The sequence below is a fragment of the Cupressus sempervirens genome, chromosome 3 (genome assembly GCF_028749045.1).
Source record: "Cupressus sempervirens isolate cs-2001-9-10 chromosome 3, ASM2874904v1, whole genome shotgun sequence".
NCBI lineage: Eukaryota > Viridiplantae > Streptophyta > Pinopsida > Cupressales > Cupressaceae > Cupressus > Cupressus sempervirens.
In genome coordinates, this window is record NC_143120.1 from 133,182,619 (window position 1) to 133,206,540 (window position 23,922).

General features: G+C 37.0%; 1 protein-coding gene across 1 annotated transcript in view; it reads right to left on the bottom strand.

Moving 5' to 3' along the window:
- Nucleotides 1–23,922, bottom strand: part of LOC149565115 (anaphase-promoting complex subunit) — a 249,994-nt gene that overhangs the window by 43,564 nt on the left and 182,508 nt on the right. Inside the window, exons 13-14 of the mRNA XM_089818658.1 lie at nucleotides 23,155–23,214; nucleotides 22,917–22,984 (exon numbers count right to left, since the gene is read on the bottom strand). Coding sequence (XP_089674784.1) covers nucleotides 22,917–22,984; nucleotides 23,155–23,214 — 128 coding nt within the window. The remainder of the gene's footprint in view (nucleotides 1–22,916; nucleotides 22,985–23,154; nucleotides 23,215–23,922) is intronic.

Sequence of the window (23,922 nt, forward strand, 5' to 3'; positions counted from 1 at the left end):
GAGGAATTTCTTAACCTGTATACGCTGAGGGAAGAGAATCCAGACGGAAGGGAATTAACTCGCACGGCTTGGAGTGCCAAGGGAGCATGAGCATGGAGTGAACTCTTTGTCCGCGATACACTTACGGAATGAACAACTTCACTTAATGAAGACCCTTTTTCACCAAGTAACGCGATTGTTGGAAGTAGGATGGTTGTTTGAAGCAATGTGATTGTACAGAACAGCACGGGTGTTGTGCAGAACAGTGCGAGTGTTGTGCAAAATAGTGCGGGTACTCAGAATAGCACGGGTACTTGGAACAACACGAGTACTCAAAACAGCGCAAGTACTTGGAACAGCACAGGTACTTAGAACAACACAAGTACTTAGAACAGCACAAGTGCTCAGAACAGCGCAAGTGCTTAGAATAGTATGGGTGCTCAGCAAGTACCTAAGAATCAAAAGAAAGTAGTGATGGCAGGTCGCAAAGAAAAATTACCGAAGTTTAATGGTGATGGAACAACAGATCCAATCAAACGTTGCAAGATGTGCGAAACCATATGGGCAAAAAATGGCATGACGAACGAGGATGATTGGGTCAGATAATTCCCAGCAACCCTACGGGGTGTGGCAATTGATTGGTTTGCTGACGCCGATCCCCAAAAATTGACTTCTTGGGTAGTAGTTAAAAAGGAGTTTATCACCAAGTTTCAATTGTTGCAAGACGACAATGAGATTGTAGCAGAAATATACACCACAAAGCAAGGGCAAAATGAAACGGTTTGTGTATATGCCATAAAACTTAAAGAATTAATAAATAAAATGGAAAGTAAGCCGGCAGATGGGTTGAAAAAGACATGGTTCATTGAAGGACTACACTCGGAGTTAAGGAAGAAAATGAAGATTGTGTTGCCATCATCATACACCGAAGCATACAATCAAGTGATGGACTTAGAGAGTGAACAAAAAACGAAAAAGAAGAAGAAAAGTAGCTCATCCGACTTAGATGACTCGTCTTCGAAAGAAGATAGCAATGGTGACGAAAAGGACAGTAAGAAGGTCCAAGCTCTCTAGAAAGATATGATCAAAATGATGAAGGAATTTAAAAATATGAAGAAAGAGACGAACAGAAACGAGCTATGGTGCACAAAATGCAAGACAGAAAGTCACACGAAGGGGTCCTGTCCGAAAAACCAATTTTGTGATATCTATCAGATTATGGGACATTCCACAAAAGAATGCCCCTTTAATATGAAAACAAGAGGGCATCAACAAGTGCTCTTGACAATGGAGACCTCCATGTCGGGAGGGAGCGGAAACACCAGCAATGACATTGCCACTTCGAGTTGGTGCAAAAATAATAGAAGAGGGAAAAACAACAATACCAACAATAATAATGGGGGTAGCAGCCGAATTCAATACGATGCGAACGGCTGCCCGATGGTTCAATTTCAAGCATGCAATTTGTGGGGCCACTTCGCACGGAACTGTATATCAACGAACGAACCAAAGTTGTTATGCAGATGGTGCGGACCTGGAGATCATGAAGATGCCAAATGCTCGAAATCAGAAATGAATTTGATCAGCATCAGTGCGGACGAAGAAGTCTTGGCAATCACCCGTAAACAAGCAAAACTATACCTCGACTCGACAGAAGAAAAGAGGAGATTGAAAGAAGCGCGGGTAGAAATTGAGAAAGCAATGCAAGCAGAGAAATCACAATTGAAGGACACTACCGGTACCTCAATGAGGAACTGCACAGAACAAAACAAAATAACCCAGATATTACAAACTGAAATACCAGTCAAGTTAAATGATCTGATCCTCACAATGCCTCAACTACAGACAGTACTCACAAACACAGCCCCAACTATTAAACTACCAGGAGAACATGGAAGGGAAAAGAGTAGCAGAGCAAGTGCAGCGGACCCAATGCTACTAGCCCTCACATCCGGACAGCATCCGACGATCGTAGAGATGGGTATATTAGGAATGGTCCTTTCAGACAATTGTGGACAAAGGTTCAAGGGTAAACATCCTACCAGAAGATACCTGGACGAAGTTGGGACAGCCGACATTGTGGCCACCTACGTTCCAATTACTATCGGCGGACCAACACGCAATTAAACCTCTTGAGATCCTGATGGCACAACTAGTGACTATTGGAACACAGTCGTTCCTACTCGACTCCGTCATCATATCGTTGAAGAGGAGAGGATATGACGCCATTTTGGGCTGGGGATGGCTTGTACAAGCAAGGCTTAAGCATGACTAGAAGAAGAATACACTATTAATGGAAAGCAGGGGATGACAATTCATTATTGATTTACACACAAATGATGGATGAAGAAGCTGTATCATCTGATTCCGAAGAAGAGGATGAAGGAAAGCAGCAATTGGAACCCAATGAGGAAGGAGTCCTACGGTTGGAAGGTGGATCGAAGGACGATGATTTGGATTCAGTGAGTGGCCTTTTCCACTAGCAGATGAAAGATTACGAGCTCTTTCTGAGCTGTAATATGTTAAGGGTCGATGAAGGTGAGAAAGAAGAGGGAAATGAATGTTCAAAGGAATACAGAGAAGCAGAAGAAGGAAAGGCAGTTACGACAAAAGCTGAAGGGAAGAACATACAGTACAAACCTAGAAAAAGGAAAGATTCCACCATACGATACACAATAAACAGACCGCACAGAAAGAAAATGTTACATCAAACCATGGATCATGGATATAGTAGAAAGGTGATAGTAACAAGGAAAACACATAATAAAGTCTACACAGAAAGCAAAGAGGAAGGGTTTAATAAAAGCTTCAGCAGTACGGAGTGAAGGTTCTAAAATCAAGAATACAATTATTGACGGCAAAGAGTAGTAGCCGACGGAATTCATGGTACCAAGTTTCAAGAACAAACTAGGCGATATGGAAAACCTGAGGGAGAGATTGTGTAACTTAAATAAACTTGATGAGCGACGATTGCAGGCACAATGAGCAACAGAGGTGACACAGAGCAAGCATAAAACATGGCATGATAAACACCTAAAACTAAACAAGATTCAATCAAGACAGCTAGTGTTGAAGTATGGCGGACAGAACGAAATCAAACCGAGGAAGTTTAAAGTCAAATGGGTTGGGCCATACCAAATCCAGGAAGTAGGTGATAACGGAGCAATAAAGCTATCGACATTGGACGGGTAGGAAATTCTAAAAATGGTTAACGGTTCCAAGTTAAAAATATATCATGCACGAACTGTTTTGTAATCAACGAATATCGAGGAGCGGTAAAATTCAACAAAATGTAAAAAAAAGAGAGAAAAGAGAAAAGAGGAAAAAAAAAGAGAGACAAAAGTGTTATAATAACACCGTACGACATTTTGACAGAGCCATACACCGTATGGCAAGCCTCAGACACAAGGTTGTACGAATCAGGCACCATTTTGTGACCACCGTATGGACCTCTTAGCACTCTACAAAGAGTGTACGAGCACTTGGCTAACTAAACAGACTTTCACCTCACCGTACAGTGCAAAAGTACAGGGAAATTTATGATTTGTTCTACCATACACAACATTGGAGACAGAGAAAGGGCAAACCATACAGACATTTAGACTGCCTAATAAGATAGTACAGCAGCATAGAAGACCATACACCACGTGAGCAACTTCTAGACAAGAGACCATACGAAAGGATAGAAAGCAAACAAGCATGTTAAAAATACTGTATGACATAAAAGAAACAGAGGGCCGAGTATTTAAATACATTTAACGCACAAGCACTAGAAGCTTGGCACAGTACGGACAATAGGCATATCAAGGGGGCTTAGCCATACACTTCCTACCTCATGCCTTCTTCACCGTACAGTTCGCCAAATTCAAGAAATACAATGCATTGCCGCAGTATGGTAACACAAAACAGGAGATAAAGGACATTACTATGGTACGGTACAGAGTAGCAATTTTGGACTGCTTCAAACACAGCATGGTGTAGAAGAAAGGGGAAGTTTATAACTTATTTTTCCATACCACATCTACATTGCCGCCGTATGAGCATGAGGCAGAGGTCGATTTTGGGTTGGGTTTTGCAGACATTTTCTGAGTGATAAAGAGAAAAGGAGAAAGATGTAACCGTACAACAAAAAGAAATAGAGGGAGGAGCCAAAAAAAAAACGATAACAAATCAAAAATGTTCAGAATGAATAATGCGTGATGCCCAAGGGAAGGGAAAGACATAAACAGGTAGTAAAACATAAGCAGTCGCCAAAAAGAGTGTGGGATCGAGGTCCCCCTCAACCCCACTGGGGGCATTGCCCCCTAGACCCCCAGTCGCTTCAGTTATCAGTCGTGGGAAGTATGACCAGTTGATGAGACCTAGAGTTGCTGCAGGCATGGAGTGTCTATGTACCAGAGGTGGAAAAAACAACAGAGCAAGCCTTTCAAGAGGGGTGATACGCTTTGAGGCACTTGGAGTAGGTGTTGGACGTGAAGCTATTTTGGTGGATGCATAGAGAGCTCAAAAGGAGCTGATCATCCAATTGAAGGCAGTTTAGCAACACTTGGCTCAGTGTACCCAGGAGTTGGAAGTAGAGAAAGCGGCACAGGTGGATATTTTGTAATTGTTGTCCGAAGACGACTTTTCTTTTAGGGGGGGGGACAATGTTGTCGATAAAGTATAAAATAGCCGACAAGTAGAATTAATTATATCCAAATGGGCGCAACGGTTGAGTCACCCCTTCGGAATGGTATATGTACACTATCCAAAATGGACTTTGGATCATGGTTGTAATCATCATTTGAAGCACTATGTAATCTCTTCAGCATATATGTGAATAATAAAAGGAGCACTGTTGTGTTACATGTACTTGTCTATTGTTTGTATGCATTAAATTATTTACCCCATACGGTAAACAACATCTACATCAATCTTGGAGAAGCCCAAGCCTAAAAGATAGTGATCTATTCCCTCATACCAGGCTCCAGGAGCCTGTTTAAGACCATATAGAGCCTACTTCAACTTGCAAACATGAGAACCATTACCATGTATTAAAAATCCTTCCAGTTGCCCTAGGTACACTTCTCTTCTATTATGTCATTAAGAAAAGAAGTCTTCACATCTATTTGGTGAATTTTTATCATTTTGCTGTGGTAAGAGCAATCACAACCTTAACAGAAGTGTATCTAGCAACTAGAGAAAATGTTTCATCATAATCAAATCCTTCCTTTTGAGAAAAGCCTCTAGCAACAAATCTTGCTTTATATTTTTCAATACTATCATCTATAGCATATTTTATTTTGAAGAATCATTTAGATGAAACCACTTATTTATCTGTTGGTCTAGGTACAATGTCTCAAACATTGTTCTTAAGAATAGAATAGAACTTTTCTACCATAGCATCTTTCCAAACTTGATGTTTGAAAGCTTCCTCAATACTAGAAGGTTTTGATTTGATGATTTCACTCATAAAGACAACATAGCTGGAGTATTTATGAAGTCTTTTGCTTTCTGTAAAGGTTCTTTTTGGTGTTGCATAATTTTCGACCACTTCAATCATTTTTCTTGCCCATAGAGATCTTTTTTGATTCATAGTAGTTTCTCTATGCTCATCTGCAAAATACATAGGTTGATTTTCAGTGTCATCTTCCATATGTTCATGGATCTCCCTCTAAATCTTAGAAGCATGATCATCTTCCATATTTTGAAGAAACTCTTGATCTTCAATAGCTATTTCATGAATGCATTAGATCTTTTGAATAGAACATCTTCTTAAACAATTACAACCCTACTTAGTTCAATAGGCAACAAATATTCCATTCCCTGAGGGTTCTAGTTTGGATCTCTTTTCTTTGCGTATGTGAATGTAAACAAGACAACCAAAGATCCTAAAATGGCTTATATCAAGTTTTATCTTTGTAAATGCTTCTTCAAGGGTTTTGTTATCCAATGGGGAGTGAGGACATCTATTAAGAATACAAACTGTAGTACTAGCGGTTTTAAGCCAAAATGAGGTATGAAAGTTTTGGTCATGCCTCATGGCTTTGGTTGCTTCTACAATTGTCCTATGTTTCAGTTCTGCTACCCCACTTTGTTAAGGGCTGTAAGGAATAGTAAACTTCCCCATAATCCCAACATTATTACAAAAGGTTTTGAAGTTATCCAAGATGCATTCCACCCCCCCAATTATCTGATCTTAGGGTTTTGATTCCTTTACCCGGCACATTTTCTACTAGAGCCCTGAATTACTTAAACCTTATAAGGAGTTCATCGAACTCATAGTTCACAACAAAAATAACATAGTACAAAAATCTTCCTAAAGAGATTACTATCATATGTCCACACAAATCTAAATGAATATGTTCTAATACATCTTTAGATCTACTCTCACTACTATGAAAGGTGTCATTGGTGTTCTTTCCAAAGGAACACCCTTTTCAAGTCCCTTCATGTTCTTGTTTTAGGTAGACATGTCAACATGTTTTCTATTGAAGGTAGATTACGAAAGTCGAGATGTCATAATCTTCTATGCCAAAACTCACATGTATTAGAAGATTCATGAATTAAGGCTTGAGAAGAAGTCCAAAGTTTGTATAAGCATCCATGTTAAACTCTTATAGTGCGAGCTTTCTTGATATTTGAATTCTTGGGCCACGCTAGAACTTTACCAACCATAAAGGTAATCTGATCCTTTGTCTTCAAGGGATGAAATGAAAACCAAATTACATTTGATACCTAGTACAAATAATACATCTATTAGTTGGAGAGAGATGTCTGATTTTAATTTTATAGTGCAAGTTTTGATTCCTTTCACATGGTAGTTAGAATCATCTCCAACAGTAACTTCCTTATCCAAGTTTTCCACCAAGTTATAGGGGTTCTCTAAATCCTGTGATATGATGAGATGCTCCACTATCAATTACCCACATGTTAAGACTAGAAGACACATGAATTGATAGGGCTGAATAAAATGCAAGTCTTTCAAAGTCCTATTTCGAGCTCGCGTTACTAATTTCAGCAATAGAGGCTTGCCGTTTAGGCCTATCTAGACACTTCATCACATAGTGACCATATTTGTCACTTCTAAAAAATTTTACTTTAGACATGTCCCTCCTTTTGGATGAGGTTTTTCCATTTGAGGCTTTGTCTTTCTTCCTTACGAAGTTTCTCATAGGCTAGAAATAAAGTAATTAAGGTATTTAATAGAGTCGTTAAGAAAACACATGTACCACGAGTCGCGACGGTTGGTTCTCATAATCAACAAAAGCACCATATGTAAAAATCATTGGGAATTAGAATGGTATGGTACCATTGGGAACATTAGTAATACCGGTAACATAATCCCTTTGTACAATCAATAAAGTGATATTTTGCCATCTATATGTAATTTGTATGTTCTAGTTACTAGTACAGTATTATGATTGTATTGGCATATGGTTGTTGTGTACAGCTTCTATACTTGGCATACAAACCTCTCCACATTTGGCATATAAACTGCTTCCATAACTGGCACAGTACTCTTCCATGTTTGGCAAATAACATTTTGGGCGCCATTGCCTAGTAAAAACCCTAGGTCTAAGTAGATAGGTGGAAAGATGGAAGCATAATGGCCAACCTTTTGACCAGAAAACAATGATAATTGATAGCAACATTAAGGAGGAAGTTGCGAGAGAGAATCAACTAATAGAAGACCTCATTTAGGCATGGGAAGTGACGTTAGACTAGTACTTATGGAGGGATGCAAAGTAGAGGGCTCTCCCAACCAATACGATACAGGCTGAACTCATGATGAATGAAGCAATGTATGATCTCCTCGGGAGTCTTCCAAGGTTGCTTGCACGAAGGCTAGAAGAAGTGGAACAACAAAGAGAGGCTATCCAAAGGGAGCAAAGAAGGAAGCAAGTACTACAATGATTTTATGAAAGGAGCTGCATAGAGGAGCAATCTAGAGACACAAATAACCACAAAATGAACCCTAAAACCAACAATCAATGCCCTTCTTACCTAATAAAGATAGCAGATGCTAAAAGGAAACACACTTGGAGGATAGTGAAGAGAAGGTAAGATGATCCTTACTAATACAACAAGTGGAAAGGCGGTGAAGATTGCAAAACCTCGCCCAACAAGACTATAACACTCACATAACCGACAAGTACCAGAGGAAAGAGCTAACAGGCAGGAGCACTATTGAGTAGGAACAAACAATTAGCACCACAAGGAATAATGAGGACATCGATAGTTGGGAAAGTAAGTCAAGGGAGACAAAGCACTCTTGGCATTCAAAAAGCGGGGATGAAGAAAGAAATTTGGAGGGAGAGGTAACTAATTTGTTTGAAAATATAGTACATAGAATAAAAGGATTAGCCATCTCTAAAAATGTAACCATAAGGAAAATAGATTCAAAGACCCTGAGAATGTGGGAATACCTATACCACCGAAGTATGCTAGAAGGAGGTGGAGGAGGAGAAGTCTCACAGCCTAATAACACTAGAGAAGTACCTGGAGGGCAAGGAGGAGGGAATATCCAAGGAATAAACCTCTAGAACACAGGAAGAAGAATGTCGAACACACCAAACAAACAAAAACTCCCAAGATTTACAAGGGAAGGGTCAAAAGACCCAATTCGACATTGTAAAACACGTGTAACCATCAAGAAGGTTGTTGGGCAGGAGGATGAGGACTATTGGCTAAAAATCTTTCCAGCCACTTTACAAGGCATATCAATCGACTGGTACACCGACCTTCCAACCACACACAAGGCATCATGGATCAACTTGAGTAAGGCCTTTGAGGAAAAATTCAGATTATTAAGAGATGATGACAAAGTAGTGGCAGGAATATACAACATACGTCAGGGTAATAATGACGTAGGAAAGCATCCCTTGCCTTCAATATTCAGTGAAATAGTGGAAGAGCATATAATTAGAAATCAAAAGATTGTGTGTTGGATGTAAGGAAGCTTTGGTCACAACATCTTGAGTAGAACACTGAGCGGGCATAGTGAAACAGTTCTTTCTGCAGCGGAAATATTACCATATTTGCAAATTTGAGAAGTGCATAACCAATCAAAGACAGTTGGAAGGCAACCTTTAGCATTCTTTCTAACAGTTGATGTTACAATTTCCTTATTTGTAAGGGGAGGATAGAATGGAAATGTCACACCATTACCCTTCATTGATGTTACAATTTCCCTATTCATAAGGGGACAATAGAATGAAAATGTCACACCATCACCCTTTGTTGATGTCATCTTTATTGATCTCCTTGCGTCTTTGGTCTTTATCATTATGCTGCAGCAAAGGCGACTGATTATCTGATACCGTTGTGACTGAGAATGGGTTATAGATCCAATTTCAGTCAGAACAGTTACCACCATGACCAGTGTTTAAGATCAGATTCAGCAGCAAACAATGAAAGGCTTGGGAAGGAGTTCAGAGCTAAAGGTGGGAGTGCTAGAAAGAATACGATCTACAGTAAAATAGTAGAGTCATCATTGAGAATAATAGTGTCTGCAATTAAACAATTGAGTCAGCAAAAAAGTAATTTACCTAGAATGGATCAGTCCTTACCGAAGGCCAGTCAATGAATCAGCAAGCATTGAAATCCAATAAACATAGTTAGCAAATAACCTATGGAACCCATCCACAAGTGGGCATGAATAATCAGAATCATGGAACATAACTTTAGAATCTGAGCAACCAACCAGAAAGATAATCACATCAATAGATAACAGGTTCATAAGAACTTAATTACATTAATACTGCCAATGAAGGATTAAGCAATGACTAAATAATATCAATTAATTCAACTGATAACAAATAGTGATTAATAGTAGGAGCTTGAGGAATAAAGGGCAGCAAATGAAAAACATGTATATATAATCATTGTTCAAAATCTCGTTCTCTGCCACTTATCAGCGAGGCAAAAAAAAAAAAAAGTTCTCGGCAAATATTGGAGATAAATCGGCAACTTCTTGAAAATATAACAAATTTTATAAATTACGTAAATTTAATTAGAAATGCATTTTTTTGCAAAATTGAATAAGGATATGCATCTAATAAGTCAGTAAATGAGTAAACAAACCAAACAAGTTGATCTAGATATGTATAAATGTAATATGTAGCAAGGTTTCGTCCTCATGTGGAATGTTGATGGCTGACAGCCATATCCAATGACTCTGAACTCTAAAGCAAACTAGAAATAGAAATTGTGTTTGTAAGAAGATAAGCAAATATAAATGTCAAGTAAAATATGAAATTAATTTACATCTTCCTCTTCCCCTACCCACTAAAAAGAAAAAGAACATTGAAAACTTACTTATTGACGAGAATTTGAGGTCTTCTAGACATGAATTTCTCGCCAGAAAACCTTAAGTTTTCTCGTTTTGGAAAAGTTCTCGCAAGAAGTACAGATATCTACCACTTCTTGGAGAGATTTTAGTCTATGTCTATAATCAACATACTTACCATCACATGGAAATGTTCAAGGCAATTTTTTAATAACAAGACAATGTGTAGAACACTTGGTATACAGGGGACACTTTGCTAGAGAAATAATAAACACAATGATGATAACCAGGCTTCCCAGTTTGAGTAGACCAACATTCACTAATTTGATTGATGTGGCGAGACACAAATTTTGTTCTAATACCAGATATTGAAGCGAGCTATTCTTGAATAACAAAGGAATCTGAAACAGAATCTTACAAGGGTTGTGGCTTCATTCAATTTGAAGATTGTCGAGTTGGTGGAATTATAATCCTACACTAAATATATAGCTTAGGGGAGAAGTTGCACAAGGCTTATTCACAAGTTAGGGCCGTCGTTCCAGCAGTATTAATCTACTTAAGCATGCATCAAAACAAAGCATCTGTGTCTAATATAACCAAACACATAAATAAATACATATACAACACACAATAGATATTCTCTTAACAAATTGGATTTAATGTTCACTAAGGTAAGTACTCTCCCTAACTACTATCATCTATGTTATGTCACTAGCTCCATATTGATTATGATATTGCACTAGAAAGTATGAATTAAAATTTAGTACGAGCCTGTTTAATCCAGCCAACTAGTTATTCCGAGATGGGTAAGCATCAGCGCCCCTGTAAGATGCCTTGAGGACATGTCCAAGATGGGATTAAGGGCTTGGATCCACAAAAACCTTGAGGATAGTTGTTGATACTTGGTTATAAACACCCTATTGTATCTCAACATGCTTTCTAATTCAGTATTATAATCGGAATAGGGCTTCGAGAAGAAGTGCAAAGTTTATATAAGCATCCATGTCAAACTCTTAAAGTGTCAGCTTTCTTGATATTTGAATTCTTGGGCCACACTAGAACTTTACCATCCATAAAGGTAATTTGATCCTTTGTCTTCAAGGACTGAAATGAAAACCAAATTGCATTTGATACCTGGTACAAATAATACACCTATTAGTTGGAAAGAGATGTCCCATTTTAATTTTATAGTGCAAGTTTTGATTCCTTTCACATGGTAGTTGGCATTATCTCCAATGGTAACTTCCTTATCTAAGTTTCCCAACAACCTATAGGTGTTCTCTAAATCCTGTGATATGACGAGATGCTCCAGTATCAATTACCCAAGTGTTAAGATTGGTAGACACATGACTCGATAAGACTGAATAAAAATGAATCTTTCAGAGTCCTTTTTCAAATTCGCCTTACTAACTTTAGCAATAGAGGCTTGAGGTTTAGGCCTGTCTGGACACTTCATCACATAGTGACCATATTTGTCACATCTAAAACATTTTACTTTAGACATGTCCTTCCTCCTTTTGGATGAGGGTTTTCCATTTGAGTCTGTCTTTCTTCCTAATGAAGTTTCTCATAGGCTAGTAATAAAGTAATTGAGGTATTTAATAGAGTCATTATGTAAACACATGTACCCAGAGTCACAACAGTTGGTTCTCGTAAATAACAGAAGCGTTATATGTAGAGATCATTGGGAATTGAAATGTTAAGGTAATATTGGAAACATTAGTAATACCGGTAATGTAATCCCTTGGTATAATCAATAAAGTGATATTTTTCCATCCATGTGTAATTTGTATGCTTTAGTAACCGGTATAGTATTATGATTGCATTGGCATATGGCTGTTGTGTATAGCTTCTATACTTGGCATAGGAACCTCTCCACATTTGGCATATAAACTACTTCCATACCTGGCACAATACTCTTCCATGTTTGGCAAATAACATTTTTGGCACCATTGCCTAGTACAAACCATAGGACTAAGTAGACAAGTTGAAAGATGGAAGCATAATGGCCGACCTTTTGACCAGCAAATAGTGATAACTGATAGCAACATTGAGGAGGAAGTTACAAGAGAGAATCAACTGACACAAGACCTCATTCAAGCATGGCAAGTGGTATTAGACCATTATGTACGGAGGGAGGCAAAGCAGAGGGCTCCCCAAACTAGTGCAGTACAGGGTAAAGTTACGGTGAACGAAGCAATGTATGATCTCCTCGGGAGTCTTCCAAGGTTTCTCACACGAAGGCTGGTAGAAGTGGAACAACAAAGAGAGGCTATCCAAAGGGAGCAACAAAGGCAGAAAGTACTACAATGATTCTAACAAAGGAACTGCAAAGAGGAGGAACCTAGAGACACAAGTAACCACAAAATGAACCCTAAGTCCAGGAATCAATGCCCCTCTTACCTAATAAAGATAGAAGACACCAAAAGCAACCACACCTGGAGGATAGTGAAGAGGAGGAAACACAACCTTACTAATACGACAAGTGGAAAGGCAGTGAAGATTGTGAAACCTTGCCAAATAAGCCCAACAAGACTACAACACTCACATAACCGATGAGAATCAGCGGGAAGAGCTGATAGGCAAGAGTACTACTAAGGAGGAACCAATTGCATCCAATTATATGCTTCGTATGATGGTTCTACAAAAAGGTTTTGTATAAATGATTTTTTCCTTGAAGACAAGCAAGATTTGAGAGGAGAGGACTATGAAACCCCATTAAAATAAGATCCATATAAATAAATAGAATAGAATAGATTAATAATAATAAATAATAATATAATATTAATAATGGAAAAGTTATATATTGCATAATATATTAATATTAAATATGAGAATTATATTTTATATTAAGCGATACAATATAGTATTTAGAGTAATTGAAGTAACAAGGATTGGAATCAACAAGGCCGAACCAAATCACAAATCGACAATGAATCGGCCATAAATCGGCAAATTTAAAAAACACTTCAAATTTAGAGATTTTAACAATTTAAAACTTATTTCATGCACCCTTTATTGAGTATAACTTAAACACACTATAACATCATCAAATAGAAGCTAACATACATAAACATGGAACATAAATGATAAACCCATCGCGTACATAACTACGTTACACGTAAAATGTAAATTGTAGCTGAAGTAAATAGAAATCATAGGATCAAAATGGGTCAAATAATAGAATGTATGTAAGATGATGATCCATAAGGCATCAAATCATAAATGTATGTAAGATGAAGATCCATGAAACGTATGTCTATCAGTATTTGTAAACAAAATGAAAAAACAAGGCTCTAGCTCAAGTCTCATCATCATCAAGCTCGATCGCAGCCTCAACCTCTGAGTATCTTGTCTACCTTCTACAAAGGCATCTAAGATAGGTCCTACAGGACTACTAAACCATAACCCCGCATGTAAGATCGGCTCATGAACAACATCACTAGGGCCTATGTCTTTGGTGCTCTTCCTTCTTGCTAGTTGCAAACCTGTAATTTTTCTTTTCTCTTCTTCTCCCACTTTTCCTCTCTTCTACTCATGCTAAGCAATTAGAAGGCCGTTTGGGGTTAAAACAAACAGGAAAGGCAAAAAAACATTTTAAAAAGTGTGTTTTTATTCAAATTTGACTTGACTTTTTGCTTATCCACACGGCCGATTTTTCACGATTCACAAAGGTGATTTTGGCGATTGTTGGCATGAATCAGTGATTCGTGCAATGAAATCACTAATCTGGTTCACTGGTTCAAAAAAAATCAGGAACCATGAATCGAATCACCAAACCAGCGATTCAAGTCATTTCATGGCAATTCTCGTTACTATGAGATTAATAATATAAATATAATAGGTAAATATATTATACATTATATGTGATAGTATTAATATTATAATAACAAATAAAATTGATAAAGTGTATAATATTAATATAATATATGTTATTAATATTATCATATTATCAAAATATTTTAATTTATGAAAAGACATGACTCTTAGAATGAAAAGGTATATATATAGAATATTAACTTTGAGAAATCGACATGGATATATGGAGAAATATGAAGTAAAATATGGAGAACATAGAAATAAAGTTGCAAGAAACTTAATTGAAAAAACTAGAGTAACGAGAATCGCGTGAATTGGCGATTCAGCAATCAGATTCATGGATGGCGATTTTTTTGGAGTCGAAAATCACCATCGCCAATTTCATCGGGTGAATCGCCTGAATCGCCCAAATCGGCGATTCATCCAAAAAATTGCCCAAATCGCTTGATAAAATCACCAAGAAATCGCCCACGGCCAGTAAAGTATGGACTTGTAAAATTAAAAATAATCACTTGTTTTTTTTTACTTTCTTTTTGACCTATTCTCTTTGCTATAACCCTTAAGGGCCTTCTATTTGTTTAACATGAGTAGAAGAGAGGAAAAGTGAGAGAGAAGAAGAGAAAAAAAAGCCATAGGTTTCTAACCGACAAGAAGGAAGAGCATAAAAGAGATTAGCAATCCATTTGGGGAGGCCATCAATTGCATTGGGAGCATTAAAGAGCCAATCTCAACACTCCTCAACTCATTTGCAAGAGGTAAGTGCTCTTTTTTTTTTTTGAATGTTAGTGTATTATACATTTTTTGTTAAATTTTTGGTGTATTATGCATTTTTTGTTAAATTTTTATAGTTTTCAAGATTTTTAGTTTAGATCTTGAATGTTCTTTATTTTTACTAAGTTGCAAACTAGGATTTGTTGTTTTGTAGCTTTTATTAGCTTCAAACTTTGATATTTTACATTAAAAAATTATTGCAGCAGCCTTTGCTTTCATTTTTCGCAAATTCGCAATGGGTAGAAAAGATGAATGTTGGAAATATAACGAAGAGTTTCCTAGAAGAACCAAATATCAAACAAAATGTATTTTTTGTAAAGAAAAAATAACTTCTGGGGGTATTTATAGATTGAAATACCACATTGCTGCTATACTTGGAAACGATGTTACAATTTGCACTCACCAAACTCCTGAGGCAAAACACACTTGCTTAATGGCATTAGAAAAAATTGAAAAAGACAAAGCCAATATGAAAATGCAACTTGAAGGGTTAAGGGGTATTGGCTCCCATGTTCCCGCATCTGCAGTTGTATCCACATTTGCATCTGCATCAGCTTCCGCATCCGTAGGTTGTGTTGGAAAGGGTTCTTCTAGGCCTCCTTTTTATCCTAGTTCTTCTGCTCGTGCTAGTGCTAGTGCTAGTGCTAGTCAGTCACATACTGAGACAGAGTCCCACACCAACCTATTGCAACCTAGAGTACGAAAAAACAAAATGGATAGTTACTTTGTGCCCTGCACTACTCCTAGTTCCCAACCCACGCTTGAGGGCATGGGTTTGAAGTTTGAACAAGGAGATTCATGATGCTGCCAGAAAGGACATATACAAATTTTGGTACTTTTGCAACATTCCATTTATTGCAGCCAAATAATTGATTCTTTTTTCTTTGTTTTCTTTAAAGTTAAAATTAAAAGTAAAAGTAAAACTTTAATTATATCTACTTGTTTTATAATTTGAGTCTTTGACATCTAAATTTTTATTTGTGACAGGGCTCCTTATTGGCAGAACATGATAGATGCGGTTGCTATTTGTGGTCCGGGGTTTAAAGCCCCAACTGGGGCTGAGTTGAGCGGATACCTCTTGGATGAGATGGTAGAGGACATGAGGGCTGAGCTCGAGGAGAACCGAAAGGAGTGGATTGCAAAGGGTTGCACCATCATGACTGATGGTTGGACAAATAGGAGGAACAAAACACTCCTCAATTTTCTTGTATCCTGTGGAGGTGATTGATCATTCTACTTTCCTACATACATAATTGTAAATTTTGATTTGTTGAATGATAATTTGTTGATGATCCATTTAATATTCTAATTCGTTGTTTTGTTACTTGTAGGATATACCATGTTCATCAAATCCATCGATGCTTCCGCACATGTAAAAAATGCCACATACTTATGTGAGGCTATTGAGGAAGTCATAGCAGAGGTGGGAGAACAAAATGTGATCCAGGTGGTGATGGATAATGCAGCAAAATATGTTGTTGCAGGTAAACTTTTAACTTTTCAAGTTTTGAAAATAAATTTATTTGAATTTCTAATTGACTTAAAAGTGTTGTAGGTAAACTTTTGATGGAGAGGCACCCCACCATATTTTGGTCCCCTTGTGCGGCACACTGCATTGACCTCATGTTGGAGGAAATTGGCAAACTTGAGTTTGTCAAGTCATGTGTGGAAAGGGCAAAAAAATATGCAAATTCATTTATAATCATTCATTTGTCCTTAGCACAATGAGGAAGTACACAGAAGGCAAGGAGTTAGCTCGCCCAGGTATCACGAGGTTTGCCTCGAATTTCATCACCCTGCAGTCCTTGTTGACATCAAGGGATGAATTGAGAAGCATGTTTGTTGGGCGGGACTGGATTTCCTCTTCCTATGCTACAACCACTGTAGGGATAGATGTGGTGGATTGCATATTTGATGAGGATGGTTTTTGGAAACCCACTAGAGAAATCATGAAGGTAAATTTATTGCAATTTAACATTTAGTATTTTACTTTTACTCTAAGTTATATTATTTTATATTTAAGTTTTGACTCAAATTTTTTGTTTTACTTTATATGTGGGTCACTGAGCCCCTTGTAGCTTTGCTATGAACTGCTGATGGGGAGAAGCCCTCTATGGGCTACATTTATGAAGGCATGGATAGGGCCAAGGAGGCCATCAGAGCCCAATATGCAGGAGTGCAGGAGAGGTATGGCCCTATTTGAGACATCATCAATAGGAGATGGCAGAATTAGCTCCATCGACCCATCCATGCAGCAACTTACTTTCTGAATCCAGCATTTCGTTTCCGTCCTAAGTTCAAGGCAGATGCGGAGGTTCTCACTGGCTTATACACAGTGATTCAAAGGTTGAGTAGCGATGAAGATAGCCCTACTGCGATTGTTGAGCTAGACCAGTTCAACAATAAAGAGGGGCCACTTTTCTCTGGCAGGATGGCCATAAATGCTCAGACAACACTACAACCAGGTAAAAATTAAATAATATATTCAATGTTCATGAATCTAGATTATAAACTTAAAGTTGATTATGTAATTTTAGAGTTAACTTGTAATTTGTAAATGAGACTAATTGTTTCTATTTTCCCTTATTGCAGATAGATGGTGGCAAATGTTTGGGGCCACAACCCCAAAACTTCAAAAAATTGCCATCCGTATTCTGAGTCAGCCAAGCAGCGCTTCTGGATGTGAGCGCAGTTGGTCCATGTTCGAGCACATCCATTCAAAGAGGAGAAACAGGTTGACAGTGCAGAAGTTGAATGATATTGTCTTTGTTCATTACAACCTTCGTCTTAGGATCAGACAGATTTTGGGCACTGACTCCTCTCTGCTCATTCTGGAGGAGATTGATCCAAAATCAGAGTGGCTCACAAAGGTTGTGGATTCAGTCTTCACTGAGGAAGACCATGCATGGGTTGACCAGGTGGATATAGAGGCTGAGGCAGCTAGAGCACGTTCTTCAGGCATTGTAGACACATACGTGCACGCACAGGCACAGGCCCTAGCGACGTTCGTAAGCCCATCTTACATGCGGGAGATATGGCTCAGCAGTCCTCTAGGACCTACATTAGACGCCTTGCTACTAGGCACACTGGATACTCAGAGGCTGAGGCTGAGGCTACAGCTGAGCTTCAGGATGATGTTGAGGATGATGATGATGACTATGAGTCTAAGGCTTGAGCTGGAGCCTTGTTTTTATATTTTGTTTAGAAATATTGATAATGAATCATTGATAGACATATGTTTCAAACTTTCATGGATCTTCATCTTAGATTCTTACATACATTTATGATTTGATGTCTTATGGATCATCTTACATACATTCTATGATTTAAATCATTATGAGCATTTGATTTATATTTACTTCAGCTAGCCTACAATTTACATTTTAGATAACATAGTTACGTATGTGATGGATTTTATGTTCCATGTTTATATATGTTAAGTTTTAACTTCTATTTGATGATGTTATAGTGTGTTTAAGTTATATTCAATAAAGGGTGCATGAAATAAGTTTTAAATTGTTAAAATCTTTAAATTTAAAGGGTTTTTTCAAATTTGCTGATTCATCGCCGATTCATTGCCGATTCACGATTCGATTCAGCCTTGCTGATTCCGATCCAATTCCGATTATTGTTACTTTGGAAAAAACTATTTAACTGAAGTCCCAGTAGAGGATATTACATTAAGGATGACATCCTTAAGCATGTTAGAGAGTGTTTGACTTGTCAACAAAACAAGTCAAAGCATGTGTTTCCTGTTAGATTATTACAGCCTTTATCTGTTCTTGTGTAGAAATGTGAGAGTAAGGCTATGGAATTCATTACAAGTCTATCGAGGGTATAGGGTAAGCACAATATATCAATGTGACACTAGCGATGGGGTACATCGAGATGCCAAGGCACATTTCCAAGACTGGGGGGAAAAGGGCCTCGATTTCGAGATGGCAAGGGGCCAAGGGGGTGTTGTATACTTTAAATATAGAACTTAAAATGATGTTTCAGTATAACATACAAAATTTAAATCCTTGCATATAGCAAAATTACAACACGAACCAGAACCATTGAGCATTCAACATAGTGACATAGTACATACCCAATAGTAATACTCAAAAATCAAATTTCAAATAGAACTCCAAGCATCCACCCTAGCGGTAGCATGGTTGCAGAACGGCAGAAGTGGGGGTACTTAGGTACTCAAAGTAACCTAGTGCAGGGAAATCCTAGGGATTGTACTTCAAGGTTTTTTGGGTGGTGCAAGTTCTTGGGTTTCACTGCAATACATTTGTTGTTGTTGTTCAATTGACTAAATTTTCCCACTTCTATGCCATGACAATTGATCGGACAGCCTCTTAGGTGGCAGAGTCAGTTTTTGGAGAGGAATTTAGAATTGCATGGTCTACCCAAGACCATTATCAGTGATAGTAATTTCCTCAAAATTTTCTAGCAAGAGATGTTTAGATTGGCAGGAAGAAAGTTGACTCCTAGTAACATCTACCATTCTCAGACAGGCTTTCCAATGGAGATCATGAATAAATGGGTACAAAGTTATCTTTGAAATTATGTTCCAAGTGAGCAAAGTGTGGGTCAAGTGGTTGTATCTTGGGGAGTATTGTTATAATTCTACATATCACATGACTATTGGCATGTCTCTTTTCAGGCTCTCTATGGTTATAAGCCTTTGACTATCATTATTTGGCTTTTCATGACATTAGAGCTCCATGAGCCAAGGATTAGTTACAAGATCATCAAGATATCCTCAGGGTTCTTAGAGATAATATTCAGCATGCACAAATGTGGCAAAAGATGTATGTCGATCGCCACCAAACAAAGAGAATTTCTAAGGTTGAGGATATGGTATTTCTATGCAATCACATGCATGCAAAGTTCATTGAAGAAGAGTGGTGTAGACAAGCTTAAACCCAAGTTTTATGGCCCATACAAGATAGTGAGGAGGATTGAAGAAGTGGCAAATTAAATTGAGTTACCACCTGATAGTCAGATTCATAATGTCTTTCAAGTTTCATGTCTTAAGAAGGCTATTGGACAATATGTGTGACTAATCCAGGATAACCTCCTTTGGGCAAAGAAGAAAGATCCACGACTTCTCTTGTTTTCCCATATTATCTACCCAAGTAACAAATCACAACATTGATTTTATTTCGCAAATGGATTCCAAGGCTAAACAGTGACACAAGGCAAGAACTACCACACGGTGGAGCCATACAAGGAAAGGGATTAGTGATGGAATGATTACGTGCATAGAATGTTTTGAAGGAAAAGATGGAAAGAAACATTGAAAGGATTTTTTTCCAATTAAGGTTGTGATACAAAATGATCTGATAAGCAAGTTCATGTTTCTAGATGTTCCCACCAAACCTAAACACATCAATCATGAAGAATCTTGCAGCTGCATAAAGACCAAAAAAGGATGATGTAATAGGAGTCCTATCTTGTCAGACGGTTTATTTTACTCAAGCATTTTGAAATTTTGTTATTGACAAATTACATGTAATGTAAAACAAGATGTAATTGCATCTAATAATATCACCTGCGAAATTGAAGCATGTAATCTCAATGCAAGACATTAGGACTTGCAATATTGAATAAGTCAATTGTAGATAGTTAGTTGTCAAATAAGTCTCAATTAGTTGGGTTTCTCTAAGTTTTCACTCTCAGCCCCTTGTCTATAACTACAGGAGGGAGCTCATTGTAATTTTCATCTTTTGAGCAATGCAAGAAAACTCTGTCAATCTATATATGCACTCTAAGACTTTGTGTTTGGAAGTAGATTAAATTGCTTTCAATAAAAGAAGCAACTTGCTTTCAAACTTTGTATTGATTCAAAGTGCTATTTTCTAAATATTCACTGTGAGTTTATGCTTTGTTCAAGAGGGATTTGAATTCAATCTTGTAGACTTTGAGCTGCATATTGCATTCTGAGTTATAGTTCAATTTGAGCTTTTGGAGATTTTGGGCTGCATAAGGGCAAATTGATATAGTTGATTTTGGCTTCAAATACCAAAGGCTGAAAAGCTTTGTGCTCTAGTGTTACGTATTTTCATAGAATTTAGTGAGTATTTGGTAAAAGACTTTGTGCCTTACATTTATTCAAGTTATTAAAACATCACTTGGCATAAGTGCAAAAGACTTTGGGTTTTTACAAATGCTCCACCCATATAAAACTAGACTGCTGCCTTATGTGTTGTTTGTACGTCAACTCAAAAGTCATCGATATTATCATTGCAATAGGTACTTTTTGTTGAAGTTTTAAAGCTGCTCGAGAATTGTTTGTAAAATCATTCCTGGAAAAAGAGGAATAGATTAAGAGAACCACCCTATTTTTAATTTCCAATTAAGTCCTTGTTGGAGACACCTACGGAAAGAAGGGTGCCTCTTCTTTTGCTAAAAAGAGAGTAATCTCACTTGACATTTCCTAAAGTTACAATTTTGTAAGTTTTCGTCATAGCAAATTACAAAACTTTTAGCCAACACATTCATCAATTTCAACCATCAATAGTTTTCCGTTTAGCAAATGAGAACTAATAGTTATGAATATTGAAATCCTTCGTGGCAAGCCATAGGGTTGGCAAGATTATTGTTGAAGTCTCATGGTGATTAGGGTTTCAATTTACTTCAAAAGATCTACTATATTTTTTGGCCGTGATTTTCTTTGGTCACCATTTGGTGTCTCCAATGGTGGCTACACCCTGGTTTGTTATCTACAATCCCATTGACCTGTTTGTGGTCATTTGTTGGTCATTAATAAATTTATCTTACCTGCATCAAATTGCTAGTTTTGGCCTTGGCCATGGCCAATTTTGGTAATCACTTCAATTTGTTTTTAATTATTCTCTGCTTACAATAGAATTTGCCTCTAACTTCTTTATTTCATGCTCTTCAAAAACCTTTAAGTACTTTAGCTTTTCATGCAACATAACATTTCAAATACAAGAATCGCATGTTATTTTGTCCTGATTCTCATTTCTTTTTTAATTCTGTTTAAATATTATTGATCTGTACTCGTTCAAAGTTACATTCTCGTTCCAAGTTACATACTTTCAGTGATAAATTCTATAAAATCTTGTTTGTAAGATGAGCAGTAGTGTTAATATTTTTAAATACTATAATCAGATAGGCAGTTATTTATGCCATTATTTCAAACCCCACATGAAACATTCTATAGTGTCAATAACTATATGTTTTGCATATAGTTTTCTAATCAACACTTTAGATCTTCACATCAATGCTTCGTGCCTAGTGTTCGTTTAGATCTTCATATCACATACTATTCCAACTTGAGTTGTCACGAAAGAGACAAATTAAAAAGCTGATAGCATGTTGTGAGATTTTGAACTATGACTCGAGTTCTTAATTTTGATCGAATTGTATAATATTAATATTTTCTTTAACTTTCAAGAATAGTTTTAAGGGTTCTTGTTATTGGATTTGGCGAGATCCACAGTACTTGTCCACAACTTCTATCAATAATCAATGTTTTGGATTAGCACTACATCCTCAAACATTTTTAGAGATAAAATTGTTTCACTATAGTGGCTATCAATGACAGTTTTTTAGAGCACATAAGAGGGTGAGTTACCAACGTGATATCAACCTAGTCGGCAAATGACAGGCATTACATGATGAACAACTAGATTCATTTTTGTTGACATTATGTCTGTATCCTCACATTTGAGACATCGCTGACAAGCTATATATGTTGACAAATGTATCATGCATAATAAAGACAATATCTTGGAGGTTATGATTGTAAACCTATGGAAGCCAGTCCCAAAAAGGAAGCAATTTTTAAAAGTTTGATTCCACAGTAAATGAGGTTATACATAATCATCCAAGGATCCCTGAAAGTTTCATCATCTAGGGCCTTTGTTTTTCATGTTATAATCTATGAGTTCAAGAATTTTTAGACATCAAAATCTAACAATATTCCAAAAGTACAAGCACACTCTATATGCCTATATAAGTCAATGGGTTTGAAACATTTACAATGACTGTAAGAATTCAAAGATCTGTCTCATACACTTCATCCTTAATACTAGCAACTGGAATTATAATTTATTACCTTTATATCCCTTGAACATCGCAAGATGTTGAATAAGTTTCACATATGCTAGACATAAGTCATCTGCACTGAAAGATCAACTCACATTTGAGAGAATGAACAGTTGATGCAGAAAGTAGGATAATGTTGATTGAATGTTGAGTAGATGGATTATGTGTGTGTAAATGTCTTTTAATTAGAAACCAAAGTCTATATCCCTTACTCTACAAAGCCTCTCAAACATATAAATATAACTGACCTGGCAGAATCTGCATAACACATAGTGTGAACCAATGCATTTAACCGGACCAGTGGACCGCTGTAAGAAAGTAATGTTCATTAGTTTCTACAAAATGTGTATCTAAAAAGTTTGCTTTGTACCTAATAACATCAATGCGAAAAAAGTTTTAAAAAACAGGAGACATACCCAATATCTGATATTGAACTTAAAATTAACATTGGGAACAGTATGAATCAGCAAATAAGGCAATGCAAAATAACGACCAAATACAAAATAACAGCATACAAATCTAAAAACCAAACATAAATAGAAACTAGAACGCACTAATACTGGTAACATCATTTTTTCTTTTTTTGAAGTTTTTCTAATACATATTGCAGCTCCCTGATATGCCTTAAATGATTAATTATATTCATATTCAGACATAAAGGATCACATACAAATATACGATGAAATACCTAGCATTGAGTTTGGCCAATGGCTGACAGAATAACCAGCAGCAATAAAATGCTAACTTAAAATATATGCTAGTCCCTTTAAATAGGTGACAGCATAAAGATACTAGATAGTACGGCCCCTTCAACATTCATGAAACTTTCTTCAACAATGCTATGGCCACCAAGTCAGAATTAAAATGAATTACTAGATTAATTGCCAGGCATGAAAAAGCAAAAATTATTAAAATTCAACTATTACAGCCCATTCAAGGATGTATGCAGCCCAGGAAAAGTCCTTTCCAAATATTAGACATGCAAATATAATCATAGTGCCTCCCTATTGATGACA